This window comes from Camelina sativa, chromosome 6, assembly GCF_000633955.1.
Source record: "Camelina sativa cultivar DH55 chromosome 6, Cs, whole genome shotgun sequence".
Lineage (NCBI taxonomy): Eukaryota > Viridiplantae > Streptophyta > Magnoliopsida > Brassicales > Brassicaceae > Camelina > Camelina sativa.
Window position 1 is genome coordinate 19,216,809 of NC_025690.1, and position 17,923 is coordinate 19,234,731.

At 36.4% G+C, this 17,923-nt stretch overlaps 4 protein-coding genes and 1 pseudogene across 4 annotated transcripts; 3 read left to right on the forward strand and 2 right to left on the reverse strand.

The window, feature by feature from the left end:
- LOC104792310 (dolichyl-diphosphooligosaccharide--protein glycosyltransferase subunit DAD2-like) lies at nt 68–1,427 on the forward strand. Its single transcript, XM_010518427.2, has 5 exons — nt 68–213; nt 326–373; nt 850–937; nt 1,056–1,099; nt 1,202–1,427. Exons 1-5 carry the CDS (start codon nt 130–132, stop codon nt 1,283–1,285), a joined length of 348 nt encoding a protein of 115 aa, XP_010516729.1. The 5' UTR covers nt 68–129; the 3' UTR covers nt 1,286–1,427.
- LOC104792311 (bZIP transcription factor 16-like) lies at nt 1,525–5,038 on the reverse strand. Its single transcript, XM_010518429.2, has 13 exons — nt 4,882–5,038; nt 4,589–4,717; nt 4,321–4,377; nt 4,155–4,232; nt 3,814–3,903; nt 3,663–3,722; nt 3,392–3,561; nt 3,232–3,286; nt 2,842–2,872; nt 2,468–2,733; nt 2,290–2,367; nt 2,086–2,211; nt 1,525–1,976 (listed from the first exon to the last, which is right to left on the reverse strand). Exons 2-13 carry the CDS (start codon nt 4,673–4,675, stop codon nt 1,854–1,856), a joined length of 1,221 nt encoding a protein of 406 aa, XP_010516731.1. The 5' UTR covers nt 4,676–4,717; nt 4,882–5,038; the 3' UTR covers nt 1,525–1,853.
- On the forward strand, nt 6,251–8,179 carry LOC104792312. The gene has a single exon (XM_010518430.1). The coding sequence runs from the start codon at nt 6,263–6,265 to the stop codon at nt 8,042–8,044; it is 1,782 nt and encodes a 593-aa protein (XP_010516732.1). The 5' UTR covers nt 6,251–6,262; the 3' UTR covers nt 8,045–8,179.
- LOC104792313 (protein BASIC PENTACYSTEINE7) lies at nt 8,385–10,026 on the forward strand. Its single transcript, XM_010518431.1, has 2 exons — nt 8,385–8,493; nt 9,025–10,026. Exon 2 carries the CDS (start codon nt 9,073–9,075, stop codon nt 9,763–9,765), a length of 693 nt encoding a protein of 230 aa, XP_010516733.1. The 5' UTR covers nt 8,385–8,493; nt 9,025–9,072; the 3' UTR covers nt 9,766–10,026.
- Nucleotides 15,587–17,103, reverse strand: LOC104699248 (annotated as a pseudogene).

Consider the following 17,923-nt stretch of genomic DNA (forward strand, 5'->3'; position numbering starts at 1 on the left):
ACAGCCCGTTTTAATCAGCTAATCCTGAAACAGCGTCGTTTTACTCTGAGAGTAAAACCATCAGACTCTGACGAAGGAGGAGGAGAAAATTTTGTTGTGTTGTGTTGTGGTTGCTCTTGGAAGAAAGAAATGGTGAAATCGACTACGAAGGATGCTCAGGATCTATTCCACTCTCTTCGATCTACTTATGTCGCTACACCAACGAATCTTAAGGTCCACCATTCTCTGATCTTTGTCTTGTATATGGATCAGAATCATCATTGGATTTTTTGTTTCGAAAATTGAAATCACCTTAATCTTCGTGTTTTTGAACTCGTTTTCGCAGATCATCGACCTGTATGTTTGTTTCGCGGTCTTCACAGCTTTGATCCAGGTACTAACTACTCTAAGCTCCTTCTCTGCTTTGAATTTGCATCTAGATCCGTGCCTTGTTGATTTGTTTATGTTATATGGGGGATAACAGATTTATGAGTTCTAATGTTCATCAGCTACGAGAATTTGGTTGACATCATAAATCTTTGGGTTATATATATATATATATTATTGTATTGATATATGGATTCAAAAGTGTTATCTATGAACTTCACAGTTCAAATAGAAAAAAAGACACTCAAGTTTACTATACTTGGTTTGCAATTTGGGTTCATTTTGTATTAGCATCCATCACTTTTTTGTTGAAATGTTTGCTCTGTGTTTTGTTTCATACAGTATAAGAACACAAGCTTGTTGCTTAATTCTTGACTCTATGTAGATTCTACTGGATTTCTTGATAAACGTTGTTGAATTTTCTCTGTGTTTCTTATTAAAGAAAACTGGTTTTAAGTGTGTGTGATTGCTGTGATTGAGCAGGTTGCTTACATGGCTCTTGTTGGATCGTTTCCTTTCAACTCATTTCTCTCTGGAGTTCTCTCGTGTATCGGGACAGCAGTTCTTGCTGGTGAGTTTTAATGTGTTTTCTTTTAATAACATTCAAGTTTCCCATCTTTTTCTTGTTAAAGGTTAGCTTGGGAATCTCTGGATACTGAAATTAAACAATCTGTCCTTCCCGTATATAGTCTGCCTCCGGATTCAAGTGAACAAAGAAAACAAGGAATTTAAGGTAACTCCTCCTACAGCAATCATTAGGCCTAGGCTTCCACAATGTGTCTTATTATCCCCGGAAGACACTCTTCATTCATATATGCATGCATCTCTTTTGCAGGATTTAGCACCAGAGCGAGCTTTTGCTGATTTTGTTCTCTGCAACTTAGTCCTCCACCTGGTCATCATAAACTTCCTTGGATAACTCCTCTCCTGGACTTGATCTCATGAGATTTTTGAGAACAATTTTACTATGGTTACTTTCATACATTACGAATTGTAGTTCAGATATTTGAGATTTTATCAGAGCAACATCTTAGTGCTTTATATAGAAGCTGTTTTGTTAATGCCAACCTCACGGCCACTTTTAATATATACGCACATCACCAGGATAGAGAAATGCTCGGCCTACTAAACTCATTTGTTAACGTTTGCACACTTAAATAAACTTACTTCATCAAGTGAAGAAAACATAAATCAGAAAAAAATCTAATCAAAGAAAATAAAAAGGGTAGAAATTTTGATACAGAAAAGCACATTGCCTCAAATTCGCTTCTGCAAATAAAGCAAAACATTACCAATATCTAGTTCAACTTACAACACACATACTGGACGGACAACCCTCAAGAAAGACAAGGAACTATTCCGAACCAATTGATCTCTGATGTCTAAAATCCTACAACCACCTGTTAGCAAAGAACCGTGGAGTGTTGTTGTTGCTGCTGCTACTTTTTTTATACCTGTGTTAGGAATTGGTTTTGCTGTATGTCTTTTCACTTTGAGTCTTTGTAGGAATCAACCTTTCGCTCTGCGGCGCCTGTTTGATCGCTGTCTGGTTCGTGGCCATTCTTGTCCATGTTTATGCCTTCAAGTGGAGGGAATAATAAAAGTTGGTCCTGCAAGAACAGATAATAGAGGAGAGGAGAGTTTCACTGTCTGTGTCTGATGTAAAGTGAGTCACGGACCAGGCTATAAAACTATTTCATAAAAAATTTACAATCTTACCTTCAGAGAGGTGTTCTCAGCGGTGAGCTCTTCGCATTGGCTTTTGAGCTTGTTGATTTCTGCTCTGAGATTTGTGTTTTCATCATTCAACACCTCGGCGCGTTGGGCCAGCTCATCACATTCGGCCTGAAACACAAAAATCTTCCGTATCAATAATTTGTTCACATGGGCATGCTAGAAACAATCTAAGGGTCTGTTTAGTACCTGTTTACGCAACCTGGATCTTCGAGCAGACTCCCTATTAGACTGCTTCCGTCTTTGTCGTTTAAGTTCTCTATCGTCCTAATTGAAAGACAAAAGGACAAACAAATCTTGAGTTTAAAGATAAAAGTAATATGAATTTGAGTAAAAAAAATAGGGAAGAAAGGGTGGGCACACACACCTGTAACCAGGGTTGTGAATGGCCACCATCTCGCGTGATTGGAGCAACAACTCCAGGAACTGATGTAGACAATTTGCCATGCATTCCAGGGATAGCAGATGAAGTAGGGGCACCCCAATAATCCATCCCAATATTTAAATTTGTTGGTGGGCCTGGAACACCTGCAGCTGTCATTGGCATGATTGGCACGGTCTGGTTCACTGGTAGAAGAGGTGTACCAGCACTTCCATTTCCGGGACCATTAGCAGAACCACCATTCTCAGATGCTGCTTCAGGTGAAATGCAAAACATTAAAGCACTCTCCGGTAAGCAGCTTTCACGATGTTAAGTCACATGAAAGAAATGAAAGGAAATATAAAGATCAAGAAACGAACCATCCTTTCCGTCTTGTCCAGATCCTGACTCCTACAAGGATTGCAAAGTAAAGAATTTTCAAACTAGACGATCCAACAGACATGTTTGATGATGCAAGGTGTACAACTGAAAGGTTTAGTTTGCTAATGTGCATATATCACAATGCAAGCGGCATTCATGGAATTAAATGAGAAAATCCACGGAAATGAATAGGTCAATCTTAATTCAGATTCATGCTAGGTTCTTAGCAAACAAATTTGTTAATAACTCAAATGAAGGCTTGCAGAGTCGACCAACTAGGTAATCTTCATGAAACAGTGCCTCGTGTCAACATGGTTAGCAGAATGAATGCATACCGAAAAAAATAGGAGTAAAATGAAAAGGATGGATGATAGCTTTCCAAAACTTACATTTTGAGAGTTTCCGTCACTTCCTTCACTTGAACCATCAGAAGCGCTCTCCCCACTGGAACCAGAAAATTTTGACAATCTCAGAGCAATAACAGAATGAATGTTATTTAACGAAGCAAACATAAGTCCCAAAGAGGATAAAATCAAGCATGTTACATGCCTTTTCGAGTAAGCTCCATTAGCTGATGCTACCGAGTATTTCCCAGGTTCATTGTTCTTTCCTGTAATCATGTTCAAACTTCCCAAGCTTCCCCTTGATCTTTTGATGGGCAATTTATCCTTCACTTCAGGTTGCTTAGGATCACCCTCAGTGCCGCCTGTTGTATTGCCCTGCATAAAATCATCACTCAATTATGATCCTACAAATAAACAAAGGTAGCAAAAGACCATTTGAGAAACACACAATGAAAAAATATGGGACGCAAACTCACAGAAGCTTCAGTCATTCCATTTGGAGAAGGCATAGCATAAGGGCTATATGGATAAGAACCCTGCTGACACAGGATAGAACGTGTTAAAAATATGATTAACAATCACCATTTCAATACATGTCCATTTCATTGTAAATAACTATGATAGTACCGGAGGCATTGAAGGATGCGCATACATGCCACCTGGGGGATACATTGCAACATACGGATGAGGCGGAGTTCCATAAGGAGGCATCATATGCTGTAAAAGTTGATGTCGGACTCAGCAATAAATCAAAGCTATGATGATAAAGAGCTGAACGAATATCTTATTTTAATGGAGTTAATCTTGACTCAGAACAAGGCCAATTCCTCAAGCACGAAACTATCAATGCGAACGCTATAACTCACATAAAAGTAAACCCCCACTCAATAAGTTCTTTGCAACTTTTCAGCACTCTGAACACCTATATACACATCACAATAAAAAGCGATAGATGTAAGCTAGTTTACCTGAACTCCCCACATATAAGGGTGAGGTTGGGGACTTGATGCCACATAACCATGAGGTGGCGGCATTGGAGAATATGCCTGTCAAAAAGAAACATATAACTATCAAATCCATAGGAAACAGGTAAACAGACCACAGATCGATAGACTGATGAATATGTCTTAGAACCTGAAAACCAGACCAATCTGGAGTAGCCATGCCAGCACTCACAGCCGACGAAGGTTCCTGCAAACACACAGAATATTCCAACTATAACATGTCACTGATAGGGAAACAAAAATCACAATTAGCTGAAATCTAGGGTTTGAAAATATTTCTATTTCCTTTTCTAGTATCCTACTTCTAATCCTGGCTTCTAATAGCTTAAGTCATGGGTCCTTTCCTATATTAAGGTCCTCTTGTAAACAACTGGAAGCAGAGAAGGGCAAACGCAAACCTGTGAAGAGGGAAGAGCAGAAGAAGAAGGCGGTGTTTTAGGTTCTTTCTCTTTACTCGATTTCTCCACATTCTCACTGCTAGCCATTAGTACGTTCTCTAGTTTCTAAAAACAACCCTTGAGAGCTTCCTGCGAGACAAAATCAGCTAATAAACTCAACCACATTGAGAAACACAATTGCACAAAACCCAGCAGTATAAATAGAAACCCTAGAAAACTGAATCGAATTCAGAACAGAAACGGTAAAATCTAACCCCTAAATAGACAAAACTTGGAGATGTGACATGAAATACCTAAACGACCGTAAATGTCTGAAAACTCTGAGCACAATATTTGAGATGCGGTATGAATCTCTGAGCTTGATTAATGCAGAGATTGTTGTGAGAATCAATGTCTTGACCAGGAAAAAAATTGGCTGATTGGTTTGGGTTTTTTTTTTTTTTTTTTTACTCAGAGAAGAAAGGGGGCGTGGAGTTCACGAGGAATAAAAATTTGCTTATTTCCCTAAATTAAGTATTTTATATAAAACCCCTTCTTTATAATTTATTTATGAATTTTACACACGTTAAATCTCTTGATAGCTTTGTAACCCACGAAATTTGAGAAATTCAATAAGGTAGTTATTTTTCCTCAATTGAACAAGGTTTTGAAAAGCAAAAGTGATATACTAATACAAGTTTGTGTTATCAAGTTTGGGAAAAGTAGTTTTCCAAAGTATTAGGAATAATTGCACTACAACCCACTTTCTAATTATATGAATAATTGCACCATTTCTTTCTAACCATTGCATAACATTCAATTACAAAATCTCCCTCTTAATTTTTGTAAGAGCAAATATATACTCAAACATTAACTAAAGTACACCAAATTTTATAAGTGTGTTTCTACAAAATAACTTTAAGTAATGTAGGTTTTGTGGTCAATTACCTTAAGTTTTGTGCTATCATTGGTAGAAAACATGTTACATAATGATGTGACTTATCCAAAAGGTTTTCTAATTTTAAATAATTATTACTTTCATTATATCAGTTTATTATTTAATGCCAAAATTGTACAGTAAAAACTTCATAAATTAATACTTTATAAATTAATAATCGCTATAAATTAATATTTTTTATGGTCCCAAGTTGGATCGTTGTAATTTTGGGCACAATTCAATAATATAATAAGATAATATTTTTTTTTGAAAAACCTTTGTAAATATATAATTCCGTCAATATTATAAATTAATAACTATATAAAATTATCAAATATAAGTATATATATATGTATACACATTAATTTTTGATATATTTTATTTACAATTTTTTTCTATATCTAAACTTTTAGTGTTCTCTTCGAAATATGATAATTGTTGTTTTTCTTGTAAATAATTCTAAAAAATGTTATTTATAATGATTAAAAATTTAATTTATAAATCTATTCCTTGAAAACTTACCGAATTAGGAAAATATCTCTATAAATTTATGGATAAATTCAAACTTTGTTAAAACTATAGATTTTCAGGCATTATTAATTTATTGAGGTTTTGTATGTGACCTCTCCAAAAGAAACTATTAGGCACAAAAGAGATTTTTAAGAAATAGGAGGGTAATAAGGAAAAATAGTGAAAAGACTAGGGTGAGAATTAAAAGAAGAAAAAACTCTGTCTTGTGTGTCTCCGTCAACACTGCAATGGCGACGGAATCAAATTCAGATACGACGGAAGCGATACATCACAAAACCCTAGCCGAATCGAGTTTCAATTCCGGTGATTTAATTTCGTCCCTGAATCATGCGCGGAAAGCTCTCAGCTTGTCTCCGGACACGGAAGGTCTATCCGCCATGGTCACTGCCTTCGAGATCATCAGCTCTGCCGCCGCCACCGCAGGAGGTATGCCTGAGTGGTACAAGGTTCTAAAGGTAGAGCCTTTCTCTCATATCAATACCATAAAGCAACAGTATAGGAAGCTAGCTTTAGTGTTGCATCCTGATAAGAATCCTTACGCCGGGTGCGACGAAGGATTTAAGCTTTTGAATGAGGCTTTTAGTGTTTTCTCTGATAAGGTTAGAAGGAATGAGTATGATATGAAGTTGAGGATTAGGATTCAGGGGGAAATGGTTAGTGGTGGTGGTGATGATGATGAAACATCAACATTTTCAACAGTTTGTTCGGGTTGTAGGTCGGTGCAGAAGTTTGGCAGGAAGTATTTAGGGCAAAATTTGGTGTGCATTAGTTGCAAGAATAGTTTTGAGGCAAAGGAAGCTGAGAAGGAAGAAGAGGGTAGAGATGGAAGTGAAACTGGAACTTGTGCTTCCAAGATCATAACATATAGTAGGAGGAAGAAGCGCGCTGGTGATGATAGTGAAATTCTGAGAAGTGGGAGTGAGACAGGGGAGATGAGAGAGGAAAGAGCAGAAGCTATTGATGTATCTGACAGGTTGGATGAAGAAGATGAAGGGATGATGACTTTGGCAGAAATGCAATCGGTGATAAGGAGAAAAAAATCGAAGGTGAAGTCAAAGATCACTGAGAGAGATAGTACTGCAGAAGAAAACATGGGAAGTGAAATGCAGGAGAGATCTTTAGGTGATGTCCCCATGACTGAAACTTTGAGGGAGATGCGTACTAACAAGGAGAATGAAAAACGAGAGGCATTAAAGAATGGGAAGAACATAAAGAAGAAGAAGGTGACGAACCAGAAGGTGTTAAACGAGATAGTAGATTTAGAATACGTGCCACGAGGTGATAGGAAGAGGGATCATGGTAAATTAAGCCAAGAATTCTACAAGGAAGACGAGGATTTGGAACTATATAATTTTGGTAAGGACAGGATGCCGAGGAGCTTCAAGAAAGGGCAGATTTGGGCGATATATGATAGTGGTGATGACAATATGCCTCGGAGTTACTGTTTGGTCAGTGAAGTGGTTTCTTTGAACCCTTTTAAGGTATGGATCAACTGGTTGGATTGTGAGAGCGAGAAACTGATCTCTTGGATGAAGATCAGTTCTTCTCATATGCCTTGTGGGAGGTTCCGAGTTTCAGAGAAAGCTTTGACCGAACAAGTGAAAGCATTCTCTCACATTGTCAATTGCGAAAGGGCTGCACGGGAAGTATACCAAATATATCCCAGGAAAGGCTCTGTTTGGGCAGTTTACTCAGAGACAAATCCAGCTCCTCAGAGAAGAAAGACCGGACGCTATGAGATTGCCGTGTGCTTGACGATGTATTCTGAAGCGTATGGCTTGAGTGTGGCATATTTGGAAAAGGTTAACGACTGTAGTAGCAACTTGTTCCAGAGACGGGATTACGGGTATAATGCAGTCAGATGGGTCGAGAAAGACGATGTTGCAGCCTTGCTCTCTCATCAGATTCCGGCCAAGAAGGTGCCTGAAGATGAATCTGTAGCTGATCTGAAAGAGTGTTGGGTGCTTGATCTTGCTTCTGTACCTCCCGATTTGGTTTCTGCCACTTAATGAACATAGACAGTTCTTGTTTTTGTTTCTCATCAATCATCATCGTGACAAAGAGAAACAAACACTTTATGTCAATACTGTATCTGTCTAATTTAATAATTTTAGTTTAGATCAACTTAAGTTATAATTGTAGTACATCATTCATATGCCAAATATTACTACAAACAAATGTTATATTTTAAAATGCCAAATATATATAAATTGCAAAGATCAGCTCAAAACAGTGTTATATTACCAAAATTTCAAGAAAGTCATAGTTGCAAAAACAAAATAACCTATTTAATCAAACGACGACAAAAAAAAAATTAAACATAACTTTCGCATGGGTGAGCCCTAGAAATTCTCAAAACCTAAAAGGTAATTAAATTGTCCAATCCAAAGGTCTTGAGAGAGAGAGAGAGAGAGAGAGCTCGGAGTGGAGCGAGTATAGAGGTGAAGTATCGCCATTGGTAAGTCTGACGTTTTTCTTATTTGCGTATGCCGAAAGATAACTCTTCTCTGGTTTCGACTCTGTTTCTGGCTATAATTCATTAGGAACCCTAGTCAGAGGTTTTGATTTTCCATGTTTTATCCGCTTTATGGGTCTTGATTCTTTCTTCTTTCGTGAACTCGTTTGAGTTTTCCAATTTTCTCACTCAAACAATCTAAAAAGATTAGAACTTTTTCTCCTCTACGTATGTAGTCTTTAAGCTTTAGATGTGTATATTGGTGTCTTTTGTGGTTCTGATGATCATCTGGGTTTCAGTAATCAAGTTTGTGTCTTTAATTAGGAATATACATAACAGTTTCTGTCTTGTAAAAACGGCTTTGTCTTTTGATTGAGTACTATTACCGGAAGATAACTATAGATTTATGTTCTCTGTATAGAGCTTGTAGAATGGTTATCTTGCTTTCTGGATCTCTGTGTTGCTTTATAAGGTTAGTTTCAGTTTTTGATTGGAAATGTTGGCTCATCTTATCTGCTTTTGGCAATGATGTAGGAGCGGCAACGTGAGCGTGTGATCTCTCCACTGAAACTAGCTATCAAGATGAATCCATTTCCTTCACAAAACTTGATGCTATCTGCTACAAACGCAAACAAGGACGCAGCCTTGCTTATATCTAATGCTCATTGGTTTCACTCCCATATCGCTGTTCCAAAGACCACAGGCATTGATCTTTCTCAAGTATCTCAAGCAAATCCTGCCGAAGGTGTGATGGTGCCTCAGTCTCGTTCGTTTCATCCTCCTACTACTATAGATTACAGAAACGGTGTGGAAACCGTGGAACAGAAGTCCACGAATCAGTCTCCTCCGAAAGCTTTGAAGCCTAAAACGCCAAGAAAGAAACGCTCTGCATCCAACAAGTCAAAGAAAACTTTGAGCATACCAGAAACAAAGCGCGAGAAGAAGAATCTGGACATCAACATTGACATTTCAAGCTTCGATACTTCCGGGGTTCCTCCTCCTGTGTGTTCATGTACAGGGGTTTCAAGGGTTTGCTACAAATGGGGCATGGGCGGTTGGCAATCCTCATGCTGTACCATCAGCATATCGACATATCCACTACCCATGAGCACCACAAGACCCGGAGCTCGTCTTGCTGGAAGAAAAATGAGCAATGGTGCTTATGTCAAGCTCCTTGCAAGGCTTGCTGGCGAAGGGTATAGCCTCTCTCACCCTGTTGATCTCAAGAACCATTGGGCCAGACACGGAACTAACAAGTTTGTGACCTTCAAGTAGTCGTTTCATTAGTTGGGTTCGGTTTTAGATTAGCTTTTGTGGTCTCTTTGTAAGTTATCTTTACAGTCTCAGCCTTTTAGTATATATGCTTGAAAACTGACTAAAGGAGATTCAGTGGCTATGATCAATAGGACGACACTTATTTTTCTTTAGGTGGAATGTTATCTCTTGGTACTGCAAAGGTAGAGAAGAAGGCAATAACCATTTCTCTGTCCTAAGTTGTGCTTCCCAATCAGAAAGCACTCTCTGTTTCGTTGAAGAGTCCTGCACCAACTACAAGTGCCTTCCCTTTCTTGTAGGCATGGCTTCATTTCCAAAAGGGAAATGTAAAATTCATACTCTCTCACCATATAACTCAAGAAGATAAATTCAAAGAAACAAGATAGGACTTGTAGAAGAAGTTGTGGAGAAAATAGACTTACAAGTAAAGACCAATCTGATAAGCCATATATATAGAAAGTTTTTAATGTGCATATCACAAGTGCAGACATTCTTGTCCATGATTATGCCTTCAAGTGGAGGGAATAATAACAGGTGGTCCTGCAACAACAAAGAATAGAGGAAAGGAGAGTTTCACTGTCTGCGTCTAATGTAGAGTGAGTCCATGACCTGTCATTGGTTAAAGTTTGAGGGTTTAAACAGAAATAACTTGGTTACCGTTTCATTGGTTGGCTCTAAAACTAATTTCCAAACTTAACTTTCTTTAAAGTTTACACCTTCAGAGAGGTGTTCTCAGCGGTGAGCTCTTCGCATTGGCTTGTAAGCTTGTTGATATCTGCTCCGAGACTTGCGTTCTTCATCTAACTCCTCGGCGCGTTGGGCCAGCTCATCACATTCGGCCTGGAACACAAAAACTTCTTTAGTGTCAATAATTTGTTAACATGGGCGTGTGCTAGAACTAGCATATACTGTACCACCAGACATGCACATTCAATCAATTACACTATATAGTTTGGTTGAATTTGAACATGCATCTCTTTAGGGTGCCTTAAAGTAGGAGACTTTGTGGATCGATTTAGAATTATTAATGTTCTTTCGGTTCATCAAATTGTTATATTTCTGCTCATTCATTCTTGCAAATAAATTAACGGCTGTGTTGATGATTCGTCAACATCAACACACTCCAAAACAGATATGACACTGGAGACAGAATCGCTTACCCCCCAAAAAGTTGAATCATAAACGTAATAGAACACATTATCGACTACTAACAGCACAAATACAACACATGACAACACAACCGAGTTTTATCACAGACAAAATTGCACATAGTAATTACATTAGTACTGAAATTCCAATTTATATTATAGCCTTTTAAATTTTACAATATTACTTATATTTTTTCTGTTTTGACCCCTTTAAAATTACAAATTTCTGTTTATATCCTTTAGTTTTAATCATATTTTTGTTTACTATTTTATGTTTTGACTATATTTCTCTCATGCTTTTAGCATTTTTGTTTGATTCACCTATAAATATTGAACTTAATTTGTGGATTTTTAAATATAAAACAAAGATATGTTTATTAGTTTTTAGCCTTTTAAAATTATTAATTTTTTTTTAATATATTTTGACAAAGATATGTTGATCTCGTTGTTAGGCCTTAGTCGTCGATTCCACCGGTGATTGACTTATACGCCTCTCTGAATCCACCGCAATCTTCAATGCTTTCAATGAGCCCAAGAACACGATTTCAACGTTGCCGATGTATCAATCGTTGATCACTAACTCTGACATCGGGCATTCTGATGTAACCTCCTCTGATAGTGTCAGTTTAGTTTTCAGCAATTCGTCGTCGCTCTTCATAGCATCTCTTTAGGGGATGTGTATTGGAACAAAGATTTTAACTTTTTTTGGTTTTTTTCTTAAAATCTCTTGTTATTCAAAATGTGATTTTAATATCTCATTTCAAATCCTATATTATTGAACTTGAAATTTATTTAAAATCATTCAAAATAACTTACAATATCTTGTTATTCAATTAAAGATTTATAAAAAGTCATATCAAATCCACTGTTATTCAAACTTAACATTTAAATTTCAAAATTTTAATAAAAAGTGATTTTGAGAGATTTTAGATACATTTCTAGTTGAAATTTATGAATGAAAAATCCTCGATACATTTCTAGTTTTTAGCCTTATAAATTATTTAAAAAAATTTTGTTCAATTTTGACTCAGGTAAATTATAATTATAGATCTACCAATCTTGGCGCACATTTGGTTCAAATGGGTATGTGGAATCTTTGCATTACCGAAGTATTCATTTCATACTTATGGGTATGTGTTGTTTGTCTCAATGTTTAGTAATCAATACTTTTTTTAACCTCTAGAATGTTGAATAAATAAATATGTCGAAGCTCCTATTGTAAATGAATTATATAATTGCTTTATGGAAATCGAATAGCTTGAAGGTCCTATTTATATGAGTTTGGTGAATATATGGTCGATAGAAAAAAAATCAAAAAATACTTCCTTTGTAGATGATTTATATAATAGCTTTATGAAATAATCTGGAATAATATAAAAATAAATTGTGTATTGTAATTCTAGAAATAAAGAAAAATAAATGAAATAAATAATCTAGGAATAGATAAAATTATGACTAGAATTGGAGTGAGTGTCAGCGAAACTTAAACATCCGACATGAATTAAATGAAATATGTCTTGTAAACATATTACAATATGTCTTGTTTTACACATTTAAATCATGTTTTTGAAATAAATAACATGTGATGTAATAAACATAATGCAATACAAGAAAAAATAATAGAGAAAATTGTCAATCAAGCCATGAACAGTACTAATCTTTGTCTTTTATGCCACTTTTGCGAAACCATTTTCCCGCCTGCCATAGAACCTTATAAAAATACATGTTTGCCTTTTTTCCATTGTTTACGACGTTTAAGTAATTGAAAGAGAAAAAATTAAAAAAAGTAAAGTTAGCAGAGGTCTTAGTTATCTCATCGGGTAATGCAACCCTTAGGCATTCAAGAGGTCCATGGAACCAACTGTCTATTTTTTGCTTGTCTCTTTAATTATTTCTGCTCTCTTTCTCTTCTCACAAAACATCATCGAGACTTTACATCTTCCGCCAACCGCCATCACTGTTTCCTCCAAAAACGTTCGATTTCGAGTCACTAAGTGATGAATCACGTCATCCAGACCCTTCTTCAGGGTAATCCTCCACTGTTGCCTCTACTCGCCGCGATGGGGGAACCGTCGGCTACAGTGGAAGCGACAGGGGAACCGTCGACGACTAGTACGGAGATTCATAAACCCAAACAAAGGTAAATCTGTTGTCCATCAACTAGAATCAATTTATTTTGGTGTTCGTTATGTGTTTTTTACCTGAAACAATTTGAACTCTACTAAAATTCCATTTTTTAGCTCATTTATTGTGTTTGAATTCGACGTTCTAGGTTATGCTCATTTTGGGTTATGTCCTTTCAAAAGATGTTGTCCTCCAAAATATGTCTACCAACGATATCCATCGTGATTTTATATGGTCCACCAAATTTATCTTTCCAAATTTATGGCTCTGCTAACCGCACTATGTGTCCATCGTGCAGGTCGAATCCATTGGTGGACCATAACCAAAATATTTGGTTTGTCTACAATGACCATGTTTGTATTCGTCTGTCGTTCATGTTGTTAATAGCATGAGTCCCTGACTACCAACTTGTTTATTGTGCCGCACAAGTCTCATGAAGAAGATGGCGCAAGGAATGCTGCTTCTACTATCGATGGAAAACAAATCCAACAGTCTACGTCTGATGAATATGCATGTTGTACGAACCTTTCCCAACCGGAGGACAAGAACATACACCTTAGGTATTTTGTCCACCAATGACTGACAAGTTATTGCAGTTCCTCATATCCGGTTAATCAAAAAAGCTTCTTATTTTAGGTCTCATAGCGAATCAGTTCCTGTAAATAATGTTGATCCATTGATGGAAGAGATTCAACATTCGAGGAACATGTCCATCACAGTTGACAGTTCGGTAGACACATTCGAGAAGCCTAGGTATATGTCCATTCACTTGTTGACAAGTTATTGGAATGACTGTCTTTTCGGAGACGCAATATGTTTCAGTTTGCTGTTCTTATATCAATTATGCTCGCTCTTCTTTCCTTCCTACTCATAATCGTCACCTCAATCAACAACTTCATTGGGTGATTTACGACTTTTATGTCTACCGATGGACTTTTCATCCGGTTTAGGTAGACATAGTCTTTCTCCGTTTGCTTATGGTTCTCTCTAGTTTTTGGGATAAGGGTATTTTTGTCAACTCACTCATTCTCAAAACAAACAAACTGGCATTTTTGAGAAGGAGAAAAAAAAATGGCATTCTAAACAACTTTTTTGGAAAAATAGCATTTTTGGCCAAAATCCCAAAATAATATGCTACCAAATAAAATGAACAAAATTAACAAACTCGTAACCAAAGAGCTGACTACTAAAAAGGAATTTTAGTAACAAAAATAATCCTTCACTGTGTTACTCTGATCAAACCATATGGCTTGCATTAATCGTTTGTGGTTTTGGGAGAAATGACAAATATAAGTAATCATATTCCCTAGTCCGCTTGCATGGTTCATATCAGAACGAATGGATCATAGAAATGATATCAATTTCATAGTCTTTTTTTTTGGACAAACGGGATATCAATTTCATAGTCATACAGTTGAATTCAGTTAAAATTGATGAAATCATTGAAATCAAACACTATAATTTAATTGATGAGTGAAATTAAAATAAAAAATAAAAAAATCAACAAGAGAGAAGTTCATATGATTCTATAAGTAAACAAATTTAGTTTGTCACTTACAAAATAATATAAATTTGAAATACTATGTGTGAGTTTAAATAAACCAACCAAACTAAATGTTTGAATATTATAGAAATACATTATTTTTTATATGCAAGATTCACCTCTGACTTTTAAAAAGTACTCTCTTAAGATGTCATGTCAGCAATCATAGTCTACATGTGTTAAACCTAAATTGACATTAGGACTAGGAGATGCCCTCGATCGAGTTGCGTTTAGTTAGCTAAGAAATTGTTGTACCTTCCTTTAGACTCTCTATTGCCTTATTCATTTCAGTTACCCACATAAATCTATAGAGCAAAATTAATAATGATTTCAGATACAACGATGGAGACTGAGGGTTTATGGAAAAGAATGTGAAGCGATTGCAGGCCTTATATGGCTTGACTTCCATTTACGCAGAGATAGACGGATTTAAATTCTTCTCAACATTTTCCAAAGAGATCTCAAATCCACTGTTCAAACGAAGGTAAAATTTTACCTCCTACGTTAATTTCTTCGTCTCCCTCCTCTCCTCTCCAGTAAAAACTTTTCTTTCTTTGTTGAGCTACGTCGCATGTGTAGAATACGAGGCTGCCAGACAAAGAGTCGTTGATGTTACGCCTACGTTACAACTTACAAAATGAATCAAGATAAAATCAAACGAAGGTAGAATTTTTGAAATTACTGGTACATTCATCTTACTTCACTTTGTTGTATCCATTGCAAGAAAGTGTACCACAACGTGTAGTAAAATGAAACATGTATTTCTACACTCTCTTCACCTTTTTTTAAAAAAGTAAACGAAAAAAGTCTATACTTAACTAATTTAAAAGATTCAATTGTCAAATATAAACCGGGCGTACCGGCGTAGCCTAGAATAATCATCCCTTAGTCTAAAGAAAAAAGGATAATAAGTAACTTAAGTCATTGGTTTCAACTTTCAACTCAAGTGATACGTCAAGAAAGTCATAAAATATTCCCTTTAGTCCCGATACTTTGGATTACCAAATTAATGTATAGAAGGATCCATGACTTGACCAAGGAACAAAACCAGTCCGCTTCCGTGTTCTTTGACGAGGAATAGAAAAGGATGGTCAGCCACGAAGTCATACTTCTTTGGGGCAGGACCACGACAGCCAATACCAATTACTGCGGCAGCAGCTGCAGCTTTCGATCCCACTTCATCAACCTCGATGCAAGACTTGTGGATGATCGTGGACAATGGCACCTCCAAACCGATCGAAACCCTTGAGTGCTTCAGAGGCTTCGAAATCAAAATCAAATTTAAACCTTGGAATCTTGAGTTCTTTGATACCCGCCCTGTGGCTAGGAAGGACCTTGTTGTCCTTCAAGAATCCACGAGTAGAAGCTAATCTCTCCAGCATTGCAGGCAAGCCATCTTTCTCATCAGGAAGATAGATTTGCATGGAGAAATAACAACCGTCTTCTTCATAATCGCTTCCTTCTCTGTACGGTAGATCGAGGACTTTGAAACCTTCGTATACATCGAGAATGAATCTGAAGGAGTCAGTGGTCATGAAGGGCACACGTACTTTGGTTCCATCAAGAAGGTGAAAGTCGGAATCTTCTGTTAGAGATGGATCGAATTGTTTATCCCATCTTCCGTTGAAAAACAAGGCATTAGCAAATATGAGATCAGTCCAAGCAGAAACGGAGTATTGTGAAAGAAGACTAGTGATGATCGTCCATTTGTCTTCTCTTCAACCCATGAGTTCACCTCTTCAGTCACTTCATCAGCCTTTTCAAATACAAACAAAACAAAATAAAGCTATCGACACCTATGATTTGATTTCACAATAGCCTTGTGTATACTTGACTTAGCATCTTATCTTAACATGCATGTTAGTATACTATAATCCCTAGTACGTAATTTTATATATAAACCAGCTGTACTTAACCAAGTTATACGAATGATCATGTTGGTTGAACTGGCGGAAAAATTTGGAGAAGATATACGGGAATTAGGTTACACTAACATCTCTATAATAAGATTTTCGCACATAAGCCAAGTCTAAATCTGATTAAGCACACGTCTAAGCATGTTACTATGTTACATCGTCTAAGCACGTTATAGATGAGTTAGGTTTATTTGGATCAAAGAGGACGTACCTTGGTGCGGAAGTCAACTCGATTGAAAGCAGCTTTATACGAATTCTTCAGGAGATCCTTGAAAGAAGGTTCGAAAGATACAGTCTTGTCGATCCAGACGCCATTAGCTGCCGAGATCATCGGGCCGCCACTCGCGGTGCTGTCGGCTAGGACGGCGGTAACGATCTCAGAGGAGACTGCGTTAAGCTCATCGGTCGAAGAAGCCTGGAGTAAAGAAAGAATCTGGTCTGTGGTGGCTCCGGGAGATCTGGCGGCGATAAAGCTGAGGATGACGTTGATTAACGCCGGGGAAAAGACGAGGTTGGAGGTTTTACCGGCGGTGGTGGCGATCACGTGCTGAGCCAACCTCAGAACGATGTCGTTTTGGTTCTCTCCTGATGACGTTTGCAGTCCCATTCTTTTACGGGGTTTGACTCCTTTCTCTTATACTTCTCCTTTGTTCTTTTTATGTGTTCAACAAACCTCCCAACACAATTACCCTATTTATAGAGTTCTCATACTTATATTTCTAAATAAAATTAATATATTGATAAGTTCATAATTTTATCTAATTTACATATTGATTGATATTACCTTATATCTAATTTGTTTGTGATCTGTCTATGATTTTTTCGTTTATTAATAACTAATAAAAATTAATTAATTAATTTTATTTTTCTAATGGGATGAATATAATTTTTTAAACAATTTAAGGTTAGTTTCATATTTTTACTTTCCAATTAATATAGTAGAATAATTATTTTTTCCAAATTTACTACATTATCTCTAAAATTACCAAAATAGTTTTATGCATTAAAACTAAACTTTCAAAATCAAGCCTTAAACTATAAATACTAAACTATATCCCCTCAAAGCTATATATTAAATATAAAATAGAGAATCAAAAAACCTAAAAGAAATTTCTAAAATAAATAGAAAAGTAAATTTAGTATATTATATTTATGTCAAATAGTGTTTAGTTTTGGAAGTTTGTAGAATATGTAGTATAATGGTCATCGATAAGTCATCGATAAACCTTGTTTTATTGCTATTTTAAATTATTTCTTTTGATTAAATAGATTAATAGGCGGCTGATCTTAACTCAGTTGTTAAATAAAAGGTCAATTCACAACCTAATTTAATATTAAATTTAGTGTGTTCTAGTTTAGTTGGGTTTGACTGCTCTTTTTCTAATTCCACCAGAATATATAATTCACAACCAACTTGCGAAGGGGGG